At 33.9% G+C, this 17,301-nt stretch overlaps 1 protein-coding gene across 6 annotated transcripts in view; it reads right to left on the bottom strand.

Annotated features, from left to right (window-relative positions):
• LRBA (LPS responsive beige-like anchor protein) overlaps positions 1-17,301 on the bottom strand; it is a 772,859-nt gene that overhangs the window by 593,592 nt on the left and 161,966 nt on the right. For all 6 annotated transcript variants that reach the window (XM_027067081.2, XM_027067078.2, XM_027067090.2 and 3 more), the window contains exons 21-22: positions 14,816-14,939; positions 14,328-14,520 (exon numbers count right to left, since the gene is read on the bottom strand). In XM_027067081.2, coding sequence (XP_026922882.1) covers positions 14,328-14,520; positions 14,816-14,939 — 317 coding nt within the window. The remainder of the gene's footprint in view (positions 1-14,327; positions 14,521-14,815; positions 14,940-17,301) is intronic.

Genomic DNA, 17,301 nt, shown 5'->3' with positions numbered 1-17,301 from the left:
ACCTGGTTATTTCTATGTATTTTACTGTACTGTTCCTTAATGATTACCATTAATAATTAAATAGCTTTCTCCCCACAAAAAGAAAAATGATTGGTTAGTATTATCTCAATACTTCACTAAATTTACAAAATAATCTAAAGAAACATCATGTTACTATAACTTTATGATGTTGAGTCTTCCTATTCTAGGAAATATGTTTTTCCATTTGTTCATGCCTTTTGTGTACCCTTTGGGAATATTTTAAAGACTTTTTCAGGGGCACCTGGGTGGCTCAGTCAGTTAAACACCCGACTCTTGATTTAACGGCTCAGGTCATGATCTCACAGTTAGTGGACTAGAGCCCCACATCAGGCTCTGCGCTAACAGTAGCAAGAAGCATGCTTAGGATTCTCTGTCTCTCTCTCTCTCTCTCAAACATTTTAAAAAAGATGTTACATTTTTAAAAAGACGTTTTCAAGTAATTTGAAGTGTAGTTCAGAGTTTTATACACTATATTACCAGCAATATACAGAAATTACATAGTTTGCCTAGAAATACCTAGAAGCACCTGGAAATAGCAGAATAATGCTGACACTTAAGTTTGGACTTCAGCAATAAATACTCATTTGCAAGATAGAAAAGGATTAAAAACAGAGATGATGTGCAGAAAAAATTTTAATAATGTAGAGGCACCTGGGTGGCTCAGTCAGTTAAGCATCTCTTGATTTCAGCTCAGGTCATGATCTCACAGTTTCATGACTTTGAGCCCCAGAACAGGCTCTGTGCACTAATTGCACAGAGGCTGCTTTGGATTCTCTCTCTCCTTCTCTCTCTGCCTCTCACCTGCTCGTGCTCTGTCTCTCTCAAAAATACCTAAACATAAAAAAATTTTTAACGTGCATAAGAATGGATGGTCAAAGAACATGGTTCATTTAAGACACTTGAGTTATTCAGTAAAGCAATAAGATTAAAGTATTTCTAGAAGTGGTGAACAATAAAAACAGTAAGTATGCATGTAAATGCTAAACAGGCATTAGACTATTTAAGGCTTTGTGAACCCAGAGAAGGAGATGAAATTTTATCCTACAGGTAAGGACAAGCTTTATTTACCCACCACTTGAAAAGGCAACTACATAATTTACCACAGAAAAATTAAAAAATTATTTTCAAATAGATCTGACTTATAAACCATACTATTCTACTCATATGTAGCTTAAAATAAACCCTCTACAAAAAAAATGAAAAGAGTAAATAACAAAAAATGGAACATATCTATATATCATCTGTCAAGGAAAGACAAAAAGCAAAGTTTAAAGTAGAACAACTGTATTACATTAAAAAAGACTCTCTCCTGGACCAAAGTTAGTCAGGCTCCTCTGATCCTGCTACTCAATTAAGCCCTGTCTTTGCCATACCTGCATCTCTGAGTTTCAGCAAGGATCTTGTTAAGTCAGTTTAGAGAGAATCCCCACCCTCCATATCTTTTTTGTCTTTTTGTTTCCAGTTTTTACTTAAATTCTGGTTAGTGAATATATAGGGAAATATTGGTTTCAGGAGGAAAATTTAGTGATTCATCATTTATATATAACACCCAGTGCTTATCGCAGTAAGTGCCCTCCTTAAGGCGATCACCCATTTTGCCCATCCCCCACACACCTTGCTCCATCAACCCTCAGTTTGTTCCCTGTCTTTTAAGTGTCTCTTGTGGTTTGCTTCTCTCTTTTTTTTCCCCTTTCCCTATGTTCTTGTTTTGTTTCTTATATTCCACATGAGTGAAATCATATGGTATTTGTCTTTCTCTGACTTATTTAGTTTAGCATAATACACTCTAGTTCCATCCACATCATTGCAAATGGCAAGATTTCATTCTTTTTGATGGCTGAGTAATATTCCATTGTATATATACATACCACCTCTTCTTTATCCATTCATCAGTTGATGGACATTTGCACTCTTTTCATAATTTGGCTATTGTTGATAATTCTGCTATAAATATTGGGGTGCATCTCTCTTCCAATAAGCATTTTTGTATCCTTTTGGTAAATAGCTAGTAGTGCAATTGCTAGATCATAGGGTAGCTCTATTTTTAACTTTCTGAGGTACTTCCATTTGGTTTTCCAGAGTGGCTGCACTAGTTTGCATTCCCAGTATGAGAGTTCCATCTTTTCTACATCCTCACCAACATCTGTTGTTTCTTGTGTTGATAATTTTAGCCATTCTGACAGGTGTGAGGTGGTATCTCATTGTAGTTTCAATATGTATTTCCCTGATGATGAGTGATGTTGAGCATCTTTTCATGTGTCTGTTGGCCACCTGGCTGTCTTCTTTGGAAAAATATATATTCATGTCTTCTGCCCATTTCTTAACCGAATTATTAGTTTCTTGGATGCTGAGTTTGCAATGTTCTTTGTAGATTTTATACTCCTTTATCAGATATGTCATTTGCACAGATCTTCTCCCATTCCGTAGGCTTTTTGTTTTTTGTTTCCTTTGCTGTATCTTGAAGTCCCAATAGTTCATTTTTGCTTTTGTTTCCCTTGCCTCCAGAGATGTGTCTAGTAAGAAGTTACTAAGGCTGATGTGAAAGAATTTACTGCCTGAGATGTGTCTAGTAAGAAGTTGCTAAGGCTGATGTCAAAGAACTTACTGCCAGTGTTCTCCTCTAGGGTTTCTATGGTTTCATGTCTCCATTTACATCTTTCATCCATTTGGAATTTATTTTTGTGTATGGCATAAGAAAGTGGTCCAGTTTCATTTTTCTGCATGTTGCTGTCCAATTTTCCTAACACCATTTGTTGAAGAGATTGTCTTTTCCTGCTTTGTCAAAGATTACCTGACCATATGGTTGTGGGTCCATTTCTGGCTTTTCTATTTTGTTCCATTGACCGTGTTTTGGTGCCAATACCATACTGTCTTGATGACTACACCTCTGTGATATAGCTGGAAATCCGTAATTGTGATGCCTCCAGTTTTGCTTTTCTTTTTAAAAGCTGCAAGTGGCAATTCGGGGTCCCACCTTCAATAACTGATCAACCTGATTTCTGTTTCCATTTCTCAACCCCACCATCCCCAGTGACATCTTATCAACCTGGCCTGCTTTTAGGAAAAAAAACCTGTTAAGTCTGTTTAACCAGAATCTCCTCTATCCAAGATGTGTCCTCTTATGAATTTTCCACCCACTGAATCTCTTCCCCACTCCTACCCTCTTCCTTGCGTATAAATCCCCACTTTTCCTTGTTGTATTCAGAACTGAGCCCAGTTATACACTCAGGTCTCTTTTCCCCTGTTGCAATAGTTCCTGAATAAAATCTTATTTCAGTGCTTTAAGGGCTGTCATGGGTTCTCTTGAAGAGTATCATATAGGAGTGCCTGGGTGACTCAGTCGGTTGAGTGTCTGACTTTGGCTCAGGTCATGATCTTGCGGTCCGTGAGTTCGAGCCCCACGTCGGACTCTGTGCTGACAGCTCAGAGCCTGGAGCTTGCTTCAGATTGTGTGTCTCCCTCTCTCTCTGTCCCTCCCCACTCATGCTCTGTCTCTCTCTCTCTCTCTCTGTCAAAAATAAATAAACATTAAAAAAAATGTTTTAAGAAAAAATTTTTAAAAAAGAGTATCGTATATATAATCCTACACATATGCTATATGATATAATGCTATTTGTTCTCAAAGTCTTTAAATTAATTTTCAATATATTTTTTAAAATTTATCTCCACCAATTTTTCTGAATAGAGTTTTGGAGAAATCCAGTATATAGAAAGTAAATTAATACACTCAATCATTTCCTTCTAAAATTTTAAGTAGTCTAATATACATAAGTTATATCAAAGTTAAATCAATTTTTGGTCTGAAGTTTAACTTTTTTTAGTAAGCAACCCTAATAAATATAAAAAACAAACTTTATTCTTTCATAAAATTATTTTTGACCAACACTTTATTAACACCAAGTGAGGATGCAATTTAAACAGATGCATGGGGCACCTGGGTGGCTCAGTCAGTTAAGCTTCTGACTCTTGATTTTGGCTCAGGTCATGATCTCGTGGTTCATGAGTTCAAGCCCTGCATCAGGCTCTGTATTGATAGTGCGGTGCCTGCTTGAGATTCTCTCTCTTTCTCTCTCTCTCTCTCTCTCTGTCCCTCCCCCACTCTCACTCACACTCTCTCAAAATAAATAAACCAAGCTAACATAAAATAACCAAGCCACCTGGGTGGCTCAGTTGGTTGAGCATCCAACTTCTGCTAAGGTTATAGTCATGCATTTCATGAGTTCGAGCCCCATGTCATGCTCTGTGCTGACAGCTCAGAGCCCGGAGCCTGCTTCAGATTCTGTGTCTCCCTCTCTCTCTGCCCCTCCCCTGCTTGCACTCTGTCTCTCTCCCTCTCAAAAATAAACATTAAAAAATTTTTTTAAATAATAAAACAAAACAGAAGCCTTCTAACCACTTAGTACTTTCTTAATCTCTATAAATATCATAGTAACACATGGAAACATTGTAGAATTTAAAAGAAATTTATTTAAAAGAATAAATAGATTCTACCCTCAAACCTCCTTAAATTATGAAAATCTATCTAAAATAATAGTTGCTCCCTAGTTCTGCAACATGCTTAAAAATACATATTTAGTAATAAATATCAAGTTAAGTCCATTTTGATATGGATATGGTCCAGATATATTATTAAATACCTGTGGCAATAGCTGAGATATAGAGAATACCTATTGTACAATGTTTTAAGCATTTGTCACATACTGACACACATAATCTTCAGAACAACCCTAAAAGACAAGTAGTATTATCCTCATTTATCTAGATAAAGATAGGAAGCACAGTGGCATAAAATATCATACAATTAATAACTTATTAATCTTTGTTTATAAAAAGTCATCTTGACCCATTTTAAGAACTGTTTAGACAGGTGCTCTCATAAAAACTAGAGTATAAATGGGTACAAATTTTTAGATGGTAATTTAGCAATATCCTTTAGAACCTCTTAATACATGTAAAGACTCCTGGAATTATAGGAATTTACCCTACAAAATAGGAGACATTTATATAAAAGCAGGCCCAGCACTGTTCAAAGATAAGGAAAAGTTAAACTATGGTGTTAATGTAGTACATTGTAACACAAATCAATAGATTTTTAAAATATCACATCCACCAATTTTTCCAAATAAAATTTTGGAGAATGCCAAAAAAATGAAAACTACCTTATTTACTCAGTCTTCCTTCCTATAACTACAAGTGACCTGATAACATTCAGCTGTTATAAAGCTCAGCTTTTGCACTTAACTTTGCGGCTCCATAATATGATGTACTGTATATACCTAATAATATGCAGCCACTGAAATTCATGTAAGTGTGAATAACTTTTACTCACTGATTATTATAAGTCACAGACCCATCCTACTTCATGGCAATATAGGTCTAGACAAAATATAGTACCTAAAGTTTTGAGTTTGGGGTGCCTGGCTGGCTCAGTCGGTAGAGCAACCTATTCTTGATCCCAAGGTCTTGAGTTCAAGGCCCATGCTGGCCATGGGCCTACTTAAAAAGTAAAATCCATAAAAATAAGAAAAAGTTTGAGTTTTACTTGTTAAAGAAAAAGGATATTTTTTAACAGTTCTCATAATTCAGGATATTTTAAATGCCTTAATTTAAATTTTAATTGAAGAGTAGAAGCAATCTAGCATACCAAGTGAAAACAGAATCAATTAATTCCTCAAGATAGTGTTAAATTTAAAGCATTTTAAAAAAGGAAAAGTGGGATGCCTGGTTGGCTCAGTCAACAGAGCATGCGGCTCTTGATCTCAGAGTCATGAGTTCAGGCTCCACATTGGGCACAGAGCCACTTAATTAAAGAAAGCAAAACAAAGCAAAGCAAAGCAAAGGAAAAGGAAAGAAAAGAAAAGGAAAAGGAAAAGGATCAACAATAACAACCTGGAAAATACCTAAGAAAATAATGGAATTACAAAGGTTACTCTTAACAGATACATATTTGAAACCCTGAGACCAAAGTAAGCAACACAGGGCAGTTACACTAGAAAACCCTATTACTGCTTATAAAATCTAGTTCAGCTGTTGGAGGAGAGAGATACAGTGACAAACAGCTTCCCTACTACAAAGGTGGCAGGAAATCTATCAAACTGGACAATAAAATTGCAATTGAGTTTCTTTGGCTTTTTATAGCAGCTGAATGTATCCTGATGTAACTCTGCAAAAGCTATACAATTCTGCAACATTAGTTTTTTACACACCAGTACTTTATCAAGATCCACGTTATAAATTTATGATATTGAGATTTTAAATGGCTGCACAAAGAAAAAATAAGCATCACTTCAGTATCACATGTATAAAAATGTAAAGCTTCAGAGTGAATATTTTTAGAGAAAAAAATTTGGTCTCAATACTTCTGGCAGAATTTCTAACAACACGCTACAAACTGTTCACCTACTTACTGAATCACTTCAGCTCCATCCTAAACTTTAGTAAATATTCATTTGAAGCACCTTAGAATGTCAGCTGTCCATTTCAAAGACAGATGTCAAGATATTAAAAATCCAAAGTAATTAACATAGCAATATTCAAATAAATTAACTTTGTAAAACCTTATGAGAAAAGATTTTCATTAATGAAAAATTTTCACACAGAGAAATAAAACTAAACGACATTTATTAAGCTTTAAAGGTGAAAACCACAAGAACTAATGTATACTACAATTTTAAATTTTTCTTTTCCCCCTCACAGCATTAAGTAAAGGTTTAGCATTTATTTTTCAAAGTATACTTAAGCAGCAAACAGTAATAAGTCTAGTTTTACTCAGATAAAAATACTCTACAATTGACTTAATCAGCATTTATTCCATTTTGTAATTTTAATACTAAAACTTGACTCAAAGACTGGTTCTTGGCCCAAAACAGGCAAGACAGGCCTCTCCATAAAGTAACTATTTTCTTTGTAAAGGTTTTAATATCTGTTTAAAGCTGTAAGTCACTGGAGTAAAAACATAAATTAAAACTGTATATGTAAACTATGTATAATATATAAACTATAAATACATATAAATAAGTTTTATATAATAGTTTTACAAGCTATAAATATATAACATATAAACTATATATAATATACACATAAACTATAAATACATATACTTAAAATATACAAAGCATACTTTTGGGGTTTTTTTGTATAAGTGGAGTTTATACTTCTTCTTTCAACATTCTCTGCACCATAACATATGCTCCCAGAATGACATAAAACATTTTCATTAATTTTTAAAATGTATTAAGGGGTCTTAATTGGGGTCCATATTCAATTTATGTATAATTCCTCTATATCTGTGATACTTTCTAAAGAATATATTATATTAACAGCTTAGTGTAAAGGCAGGAAGGGAAGAATTTTATAAAGGTTAGTAAAAATAATTCTCTGTACACTCAGAGGGGCACTTGAAATACAGAATGCATAAGAAGGGCTAACTTTAAAACACAGATTTCTGGGAACATCCTATGAGATTCAGATTAAGATTCTGGGGTGAAGTGCAGGAGACTATAATAAAATATACATCTCAAGTTACTCTGATGAGAGATTCCCAAATCAGACTGTGTGTGGTTATGGTACACATACTTTCAAGACAGCTGCTGCAGCTATTTCATCAGTCACTGATAACAGAAGACTGAGATGCTAAGGCACATACAGGGTGCCCCAGTACCATGTGACAGCTAAACTAGACAGCCCAAACAATGATGGTGTGGATCTTCCTTCTTCCTGCAACAAATATTTAATGTGCAACTGCCACATTGCTCTATGCACAATTCTACAGGAGATATAAAGATGTATAAAATCTTTTGTCTCTACTCATCAGAGCTTACAAGGAACAACCAAAATAAGATATAAGAGCTCATTTCTAACAAATATAGTAAGAGAGATATTATAGGATCACTCATAATTCAATGGCAAACATTTGCTGTATCACTCATTACTGCTCTTCTTCATGTAAGTTACATATTCCCAAGCAAACCAACAACTCACCATGCTTTTTCCTCAGTAACACCACCTCTGTACCTCTGTTTATGTCAATTCTTCCACCAGCGATTTTCATCATTCCAGTCTTTACATGCCCAAATCCTATTTACCCTTCAACGCTGTCATCAAATGACATCTGTTCTACCCTGTCTCAGATAGCCTCATGTGAGGCTGTCTACCCATTCACTGTGAGTATCTCTTCTATGGCATTTATTCCTTCCTGCCTTGTTTTTTAGTGCTTTACTTATATATATATACATATATAGATAATATTATCTCCCATATTAAAAAGTAACTTTTTTTAGGATAAGATCTGTTCCTGATGCATCCTTCTATCTTTCATAGTAGCTAGAGGTACTCAAATACAAGAAGATAGGAAGAAAGGGAGTAGTGGAAAGGAAAAAAAGAGTTAAGGTAGAAATGGGAAGAAAAGCAGTACACAACTACTGTAAGACTTGGACACAGGTGATTGAAAACAAATGAGAGAGAGGCGCCTCAGTGGCTCAGTCAGTTATGCATTCGACTCTTGATTTCGTCTCAGGTCATGATCTCATGGTTGATGAGTTCAAGTCCCGCATCTGGCTCTACGCTGACGGCATGCAACCTGCTTGGGATTCTGTCTCTCCCTCTCTCTCTGCCCTTCCCCTGCTTGTGTGCGCTCTCTCTCTCAAAATAAATATAAACTTTAAAATATATTTTTTAAAAGAAAAAAAGAAAATGAATGAGAGAGACCACAGAGTATGTAACCACTCAAGCAGAGACAAAACAAACACAGATTCACTGAGGACAGAACAGAGAGAGAGAGACATAGGCTGGGGGAAAGGAGAAGACAGAGGGTACAGAATGGAGGAAGGAATGTTGAAGGGAAGAACAGAGAGAGGGACAGGAAAGAGGAAAAGTGGCCAAAAGAAGAAAGAGAAACAAACAAAGGGGGAGAGAGTTAGCTAGGCAGTGATAGACGGCAGCAGCAGGGACAGAAGGCAGCACAGATTGCACTAGATACCCACAGTACCTAATAGAGCAGAGGAGTGGAGAAGACTGAGTAGAGAGGACAGGTAGAGGGGGAGAGGAAGAGAAGCTGAGGGAGAAATGGGAATGGGAAAAGGAGGGAGACAGAGAGACACTTAAGAGAAATACCAAGAGAAAATTAAGTGCTGTGAATTCACACAGAATGCGCTATAAGTGATTGAGGTAGTTAAATCCTGAAAACTATGAAGGATATGGCTAATTACAAAGGAACACAAAGTTCATGCCATGAATAAACAAAAATGAAGCTTTTTAACAAAGAATGATATAACTTTAAAAAGTTACGTGGAAGGTAAGGCAGGAAATCCTTTGTTCAAGAGGAAATGAAAGATTGAGTAGAAACTGTTGTTAAAAAAAAAAAAGAAAAAACTTTATTTGCCTTTTTATGAATATTAAAACAAAGGGTTTGTGGAGGGAGTAACATTATGTAAGTTATTTTTAGCATAATAAACTTACAGGAAAATAATACCTAACGCTACTGATCATTAGAAATATCCAGAGTAGAAATGATCTAGACATGTATATAGAACTACAAATCACTAAAGGGAAGAAAAAAAAATTTTTTTAACATAGGCAGAAAACAAAAGCTTGCAAAAATGAGAACTTTAAAGTGTCATGAGGGGCACCTGGATGGCTCAGTTGGTTGAGCATCCAACTCTGGATTTCAGCTCAGGTCAGGATCTCATGGTTCACTGAATTCAGGGAGCGTTGGGCTCTGTGCTGACAGCATGGAGCCTGTTTGGGATTCTCTCACTCTCTCTGTCTCTCTGTGCCCCGCCCCTGCTTGTGCATGCACACACGTGCACGCTCGCTCGCTCTCTCTCTCAAAATAAACATTTAAATAAATAAATAAATAAAGTGTCATGGATTAGAGGGTGAAACATTACTTAGGATCTAGCAATTCTACTCCTACTTATATTTCCTAGAGCAGTGCTCTTTTCAAACTGAGGATAATTCACCTGGCAGATCACAGAATCAACCTACTGGGGCATCATTAGCATTTTTTAACAAAAAAAGAAAACCTAAGAATATATCCCTATATACCAAAGTTTAGTAAGGGTAAATATTGTTTCCTGAAACCTCTGTTTCAGGTGTATGAGAGAAGGGTGCATGCATGTGAGTGTGTACATACATACATGGTCACTATAAATTTCTTACTGGGAGCCACAGTTATAAGAAGTATAAAACTGACAACTATAGTAAAACCGTTGCCTTTGAGCATCTTGACTTATTCATAGCAGTATAAATGAATGAACCAAAGCTGTATGTAACAATAAAAAATAATTCTAAAAACAAAAAGTTTGAGAAAAAATAAGGAATAGAAGCATCCACACAGTATGATGTCATTTTCATAAAATACAAAAATAGGGAAAATCAGATCATATATTATTTAGGAATATATTTTTCAACTTTTTAAAGAAGGAAATGATAAACACAAAATTCAAAATAGAGACTAGATTTAAGGTGGGGGTTGAGAAGGGAGAACCACATAGCATGTTCTTAAGTTGGGTAGTCACAATTCTATTATAACACTTCACAGAATACACACTACACAAATTATTGTAGATATAAGTAATTATTTTAAAAGTTGGGTTTATATCAAACATGAAGTGACTCAGAGTCTGAACTAGTGTGTTGGAAGTGAGAATTAAAACAAAGAGATGAATAGGAAGAATGATAGAGCTGTAACAAAGGAAAATAGTCACTGAGAATTTATTCTATTTTCTGTGATTTCTTTCATTAACTTCTTATACATATCCACATTTACCATTTCTAGATTAGACACTGATAGTTAAAAAAAGTTTAGAAACTTGTCTGAGTTTACACAACCACAAAATACTATAAACCAGAATTCAAACCCAGAACTATCCTTTGTCCAAAGCCCATGTTCACTTCATTACATACACAAAGGGACTGGTAACTAAATATAAATGTTTAGTCAAAAATGTTCAGAAGTTCAAAGATACTGGAGGTGTTTCCTAGTTTAACCTCCTAATCCTATACATAGGAAATTAAAAGACAATTGTCCTTAAATATTCTATGAATTCAGCAGTTCTCAAGCTCTTTCATCTCAGGATGCTTTACACTCTTAAAAGGTACTGTGGCTCCCCAAAACTTTTTATTTTTATGGGGTATATCTATTACTACTTATCATATTAAAAATTAAGACTAAGAAACTTTACAAATACACATTCCAAAGTAACAATAAATCCATTATATGTTAGTGTAAATAACATAATGAGAAGATAATAATAATAATGAGAAGAGTGCTAGGATTTCACATTTTCGCAAATCTCTTTAAATTCTAGCTTAATAGATGTTGCACTCTAGTATCTGTTTTTATATTCAATGTGTTGTATTATATACTGTTTTGATTTATGTATATAAAAAAATACACTTTCAAAAGACACATAGCTGGGAAAGGAGGACCTCACACATTTTCTGAAAAGGTCTCATAGGCTCGCAATGTCTTCAGGCTGTACTTTATGAATTACTGATCTAGGCACTTGGGTAGTTGTCAGTTAAGCGTTCGACTCTTGGTTTCAGCTCAGGCCATGATCTCATGGTTCATGAGTTTGAGCCCACATCGGGCTCCGCACTGACAGCATGGAGCCTGCCTGGGATTCCCTCTCTCCTTCCTCTGCCCCTCCTCCACCCTGTCTCTCAACATTAATAAACTTTAAAAAGTAATAAAAAGATTTGAAAAAAAGAATTACTGATCTAAAGTTTATATTCTTCTAGCCATTCTTCCTAAGGACGTGAACAAACAAAAGTATGTACAAAAGCACAGAATTAACATATAGTAATTTGAAATTTTGAAAAATCTAATTTATACTGATACTCCCCTAACCTAGAATTCCCCTAGATCTGAAATCCAATCCAAATGTATATAAGACCCAAACTCAATCCTGTTTTTCTCATTATCTTTTGTAAAGAGGAATACAATACTAGCAGAAAATTAGTCCACACTGCAGCAGCCTACTACAATAGAAATCAAAAGATCTGGGCATCAGCACAAACTAAATTAATTTCAACAAGAGGTAGCAAATAGTTTCTGTAAAGTACCAAAAAGTAAATATTTTAGGCTTGGAAGCCATACAGTCTTTGTTGCAAATACTGAATACTTATAGCATGAAAGCAGCCACAGAAAATATAAAAATAGATGGAAGTGGCTGTGTTTGAATAAAACTTTATTTATAAAAACACAGGCTTGACCCTCAAGCCATATTTGGCAGAACCCCGTTTTAGACTAAACTAGTCAGCTCAAAAAATGTAGTGACTAAGAGCATTTTTATAAAAGCAAATCTTTTTCTTATTTATCACTGCGTTATTCTCAAACATAAATTAGAGCGGTATCTTCCAATCTAAGATATCTTTGTAAATCCTTATGATAATAACACACCCTCCTCTCACTGAGTAAGAAGAAAGCAGAATATATAACTCTTAGGTACTTTCAAATAACTAAAAGTTATTCAAGCACCTAAATAAGTACATTGAGGAACTGGCAATATATTCCACAAGAATGGCAAAATATTCCAGAATAATAAACTATGAGAGTAAAAAAAAAATAAAACACATTTAAAGATATATCAAATTCACCATGTCTGTTCTTTATTCTTTCTAGTTAATTTATAATAATATAATTGTATGGTTATATTCCTTCTGAGTGTAGAAAGAGTTCTTAAACCAGATACAAAATGCATAAACCATGAAAGAAACTAAATTTTACTGCGTTAATATTTGAAATGTAAAATTTCCTCAGAAAATACAAACACAAAACTCTAAAACTTAAGTAAATAAATTGACAAAAGATATTTATAAATAATACAGCAATCAAAAGATTAAAACAAGAATATATTTTTTAACTTCCCACAAAACAATAAGTAAATGTAAATTAAAATTATGGAGGTACAGCATTTAAAATTCATCAAACGTATGGGGTACCTGGGTGGCTCAGTCAGTTAAGCTTCCGACTTTGGCTCAGGTCATGATCTCACGGTTTGTGAGTTCAAGCCCCACATCTGGCTCTGTGCTAACAGCTCAGAGCCTAGAGCCTGCTTCGGATTCTGTGTCTCCCTCTCTCTCTCTGCCCCTGCCCTGCTCACACTCTCTATCTCTCAAAAAGTGAATAAATGTTAAAAAAAAAAAAATTTTAATTCACCAAATGTGAAAATTTTTAAAACTCCAGCCATACCAAATGCTGAGGTGATGTGAATCAATGAGCACTTATACATCACTGCAGAGTATGTAAAGTGATATACCAATTTGGGGAAAAAATTGCATTATCTTCTAATGTTCAACATCTGCATCTTATAAGTAAGCAGTTCCATTTCTAGGAATGTAGAGAGAGAAACTTACAAATATATACAAAATGTATCAAAAATGTTCATAAACTGGTAAATGGATAAAGCCATACCATGGAATACAACACAACTGAGAAAATGAACCCAACTACATGGGTCAATATGGATGAATCTCAAACAATGATAAGTAAAAACAGCCAGCTACAGAAAAATGCATTTAATGTGATATTCTTTATATTAAGTATAAACATGAAATATAAATTATTTACTGTTCAGATGTGTATGTGTTAAAATATACATAAGAAGGAAATAGAAACAATGAAAACACCCAAATTAAGGTTAGTGGGGAAGGAGAGAGGGCATAACAATGATAGACAAAGAAAACTGGGATGGAGAAACCAATGTCATAAATACTGGTAGATACATTATTCCTTATACCTTTTTGTAGGTGTAGAATATTTCATTAAAAATTTTTAAACAAAAGCTATATAAAAATAACTTACACTGGATTAAATTAAAAAAATAAAAATAAATAAAAGACTAGCAGATTCTCCCAAATCAATTTTTTAACTGACTGTAATGTAACCAAAGGACACATATTAGCCCAAGCTTTTCTAGTTAACTCAACCACCTTACATTACTAAAATACCTTCTCATCTTTGAATATACTGCGCCACCTTGTGTTCAAAAGCTTCAAACTACCCTAAAATTTAGAGAACCGTATCTGTAAAAATGGCTACTTGAAAATATAAGTTCCTTTATACTATGCCATGAGGTTTCACTTTATTAAGCATACATAAAAATAACATTTGAAACCTCGCTTTGATTCTGAAGAAATTGGAAAATTTTTCTTCTTAGTGATTCCTTTTAGTTGTTCTTTCACTGTGCTTTCAGAGAATGTCTTTTTTCCTTGCTTTTAAGTACATAAAATTTTTAAATGAGTAAAACACAAAATTATAGACATTTATAACACTAAAATAAATTTTCATTAAAAAAACTTACCTTCGAATGTGTGATTGATAAGGTATCTACCCACACACGCCAGCCACCCCACTCATATTTGACTGCATGGTAAAGTAGGATTCTGAATATTGCATAAACCATTTCTGTTATCTTTTGCTCATCAGAATTCTTAGGATTGAAATAACAAAGAGAAAGCATCCATTCTTGCCATACAGAACATTGTAGCAAGCTCCTGAAAATTGTAAGAGGATATTGAATTACTAAAAAAAACGTTTTTTAATTTAAAAATTTTTTTAAAAAAAGCCCTCATCTTTAAGAATTCTAAAAAGTAAAAGTTCAAAACAAAATAAGCCAAAAAAAAAAAAAAAGCATCTCCATCTATTAAAACAATTAAAGAAGGTGGTACTGAAAACTCACTTTAAATATAAGGTACATTACTTATATACCCTTAATGAGAAAAGCATATGGAAAATTCATTGCACAGTATTTTTTAAAGCAATTTTTCTTAGAAAAAATTCAAACCTTACCTTCTGTTTTCTCTACTGTTATTAAAAAGTTTAATCATATCAGAAAGAAAGGCTCTGCGAACTTCCATGCTCTCAGGACACTGGGGAGAATTTCGAAGTAGGGTTGCAATTACTTTTAGTATCTCTGTAAGACAATTCATAAATTAGTAAAAACCAAAACATTACAAAAAATTCATGATGGAAGATCATTAATATATTTCTCTAGCTTCCCTGACACAGATGTCTACTGAAAACATCCTTGTATTATAAAAAAAAAAATGATCACCTGCAGAAAAGAAATGACAATACATCTATTTAGAAAGACTCCATAAATAAAGAATTTTTTATTTCATCATTAGAATGTATGAAAGTAGGGGCGCCTGGGTGGCTCAGTCGGTTAAGCGTCCGACTTCGGCTCAGGTCACGATCTCGCGGTACGTGAGTTCGAGCCCCGCGTCGGGCTCTGTGCTGACTGCTCAGAGCCTGGAGCCTGTTTCAGATTCTGTGTCACCTTCTCTCTCTCTGACCCTCCCCCGTTCATGCTCTGTCTCTCTCTGTCTCAAAAATAAATAAATGTTAAAAAAAAAAAATTAAAAAAAAATGTATGAAAGTCAAATTTTAAAAGGTTATATTAAATAAAATTATTTTATCTATGAATTAAATAATAGTAAAACTAACAATTCTCCATAATTTCTGCCAATTAGTAAAGCTGATCTCAAACTCAAAAGCTGTAATCAAAATCTCAGAAAAAGTTCTCAGCTTTTCAACAAAATAGATGTTTTATGCACAAAGCTTTCCATTTATCATAGCAAATTTTAAAAGCTACTACAATTTTCCTCCATGATTTTAAAAGTGAAATTAGGGGGGCGCCTGGGTGGCTCAGTTGTTTGGGCGTCCGACTTCAGCTCAGGTCATGATCTCACGGTTCGTGAGTTCGAGCCCCGCGTCGGGCTCTGTGCTGACAGCTCAGAGCCTGGAGCCTGCTTCACGTTCTGTGTCTCCCTCTCTCTCTGCCCCTTCCCTGCTCATGCTGTGTCTCTCACTGTCTCAAAAATAAATAAACATTAAAAAAAAATTTTTTTTTAAAAAGTGAAATTAGGTTAAAAAACAAAGAAAATTAAAACCTATTCAACACCCCAAATACAAATGTAATTGCTACTGTAATGGTCTTAAAAATAACGCTGTCCAAATTTCTAGCATTTAGCTTTAAGGAAAAAAATTCTTTAAAATATATACTTAAATCCAGAACTATATAGAAACAAAAACAGCTATAACCCTGAATTTAAAATTAAATAAATATATTAAGTTTTTACCCAATTACAATTCAGAACTTCTGAACTAGCCTTTTGCCAAGGTTTTTGGTGAGTGCAAAACAGCAAGTACGAAGATATTTTATCATACAATAAAAGACATTTGGGAAGTAATTGCTGAATTCTTCTAATGACAAATTGAAAATTTTCTCTGCCTGGAAAATGATTACAATGATGATAATAATCATAATAATAATTGTAATGACAATAATAGACACTTAATTTTGAGAATATACTATCATGAGGTACTATTTTAAGAAAACCCATATACAATGATAGCTAAATACTGTTTTTATCACCTTTTTAGAGATAAGAAAACTGAGGCACACAGAAATTAAGCAGTTCACACAACTATTAAGAAACATAAACAATATAAAAACCTGGGCAGTGACGCTTTTAAACACCGTACTATAGTGTGTGTCTTTCTGAGACAGTATATTACATAGATCATACATTCTAAAATTCTTACTTCAATAAGTCATCTCTATAATCATAAAATATAATTTATATTTATATACATATACTCAAGATTTTCTCCTTTTCTTACTCTCTAAAATAATAACATCAAGTCTCCCTGAAGGCTGAGGAAAATTAAACTTCCCAGACATGTTTTTAAAACTAGTACTGAAACAGAGTACCAAAAACACAACTCCCCGCACAAAAGGTAATTAAATTTCTAAACTCTACAAGTCAGTTATTTCAATGTCAATAATCTTAAAAAGATGAAAAATGTACACTTTGTACAAGTGCTTAAGAATTCTAAATATCAAAAGACTGTTCAACAATACTAAGTTCATAAACAATAAAAAAAAAAAGCAGATATTTTTCAATTCCAAACTTGGTATTCCTAACTTGACATTAATTTAAGATGAAAGCTACCTCCATGTAATTTGGCCTGACATCACTAAATGGTGCAATCAAAACTTTACTGAAAATCTGAACATACATTAAATCAGCATCTTCCATACACAATTCTTCAAAACCTCTATATAAACATTTCCACATAACCTAAGGTTAATTAGATGTTATATTCAATATTAACCAAAAATAAAAGTAGCATTATATTATTCCCTATAATGAAATATTCTTTGAACACTATGTTCTCAACAATATCAACTTCAGGTTTTTCTCAGTGACTTTCTTTTTATTGGCAAAAAGTACTTTTTTTAATTTTATTTTTGAGAGAGAGAGAGAGAG

The sequence above is a fragment of the Acinonyx jubatus genome, chromosome B1 (assembly GCF_027475565.1).
Source record: "Acinonyx jubatus isolate Ajub_Pintada_27869175 chromosome B1, VMU_Ajub_asm_v1.0, whole genome shotgun sequence".
NCBI lineage: Eukaryota > Metazoa > Chordata > Mammalia > Carnivora > Felidae > Acinonyx > Acinonyx jubatus.
The sequence above is the reverse complement of the archived record's forward strand: the minus strand, read 5'-3'. Positions and strand labels throughout refer to the sequence as shown.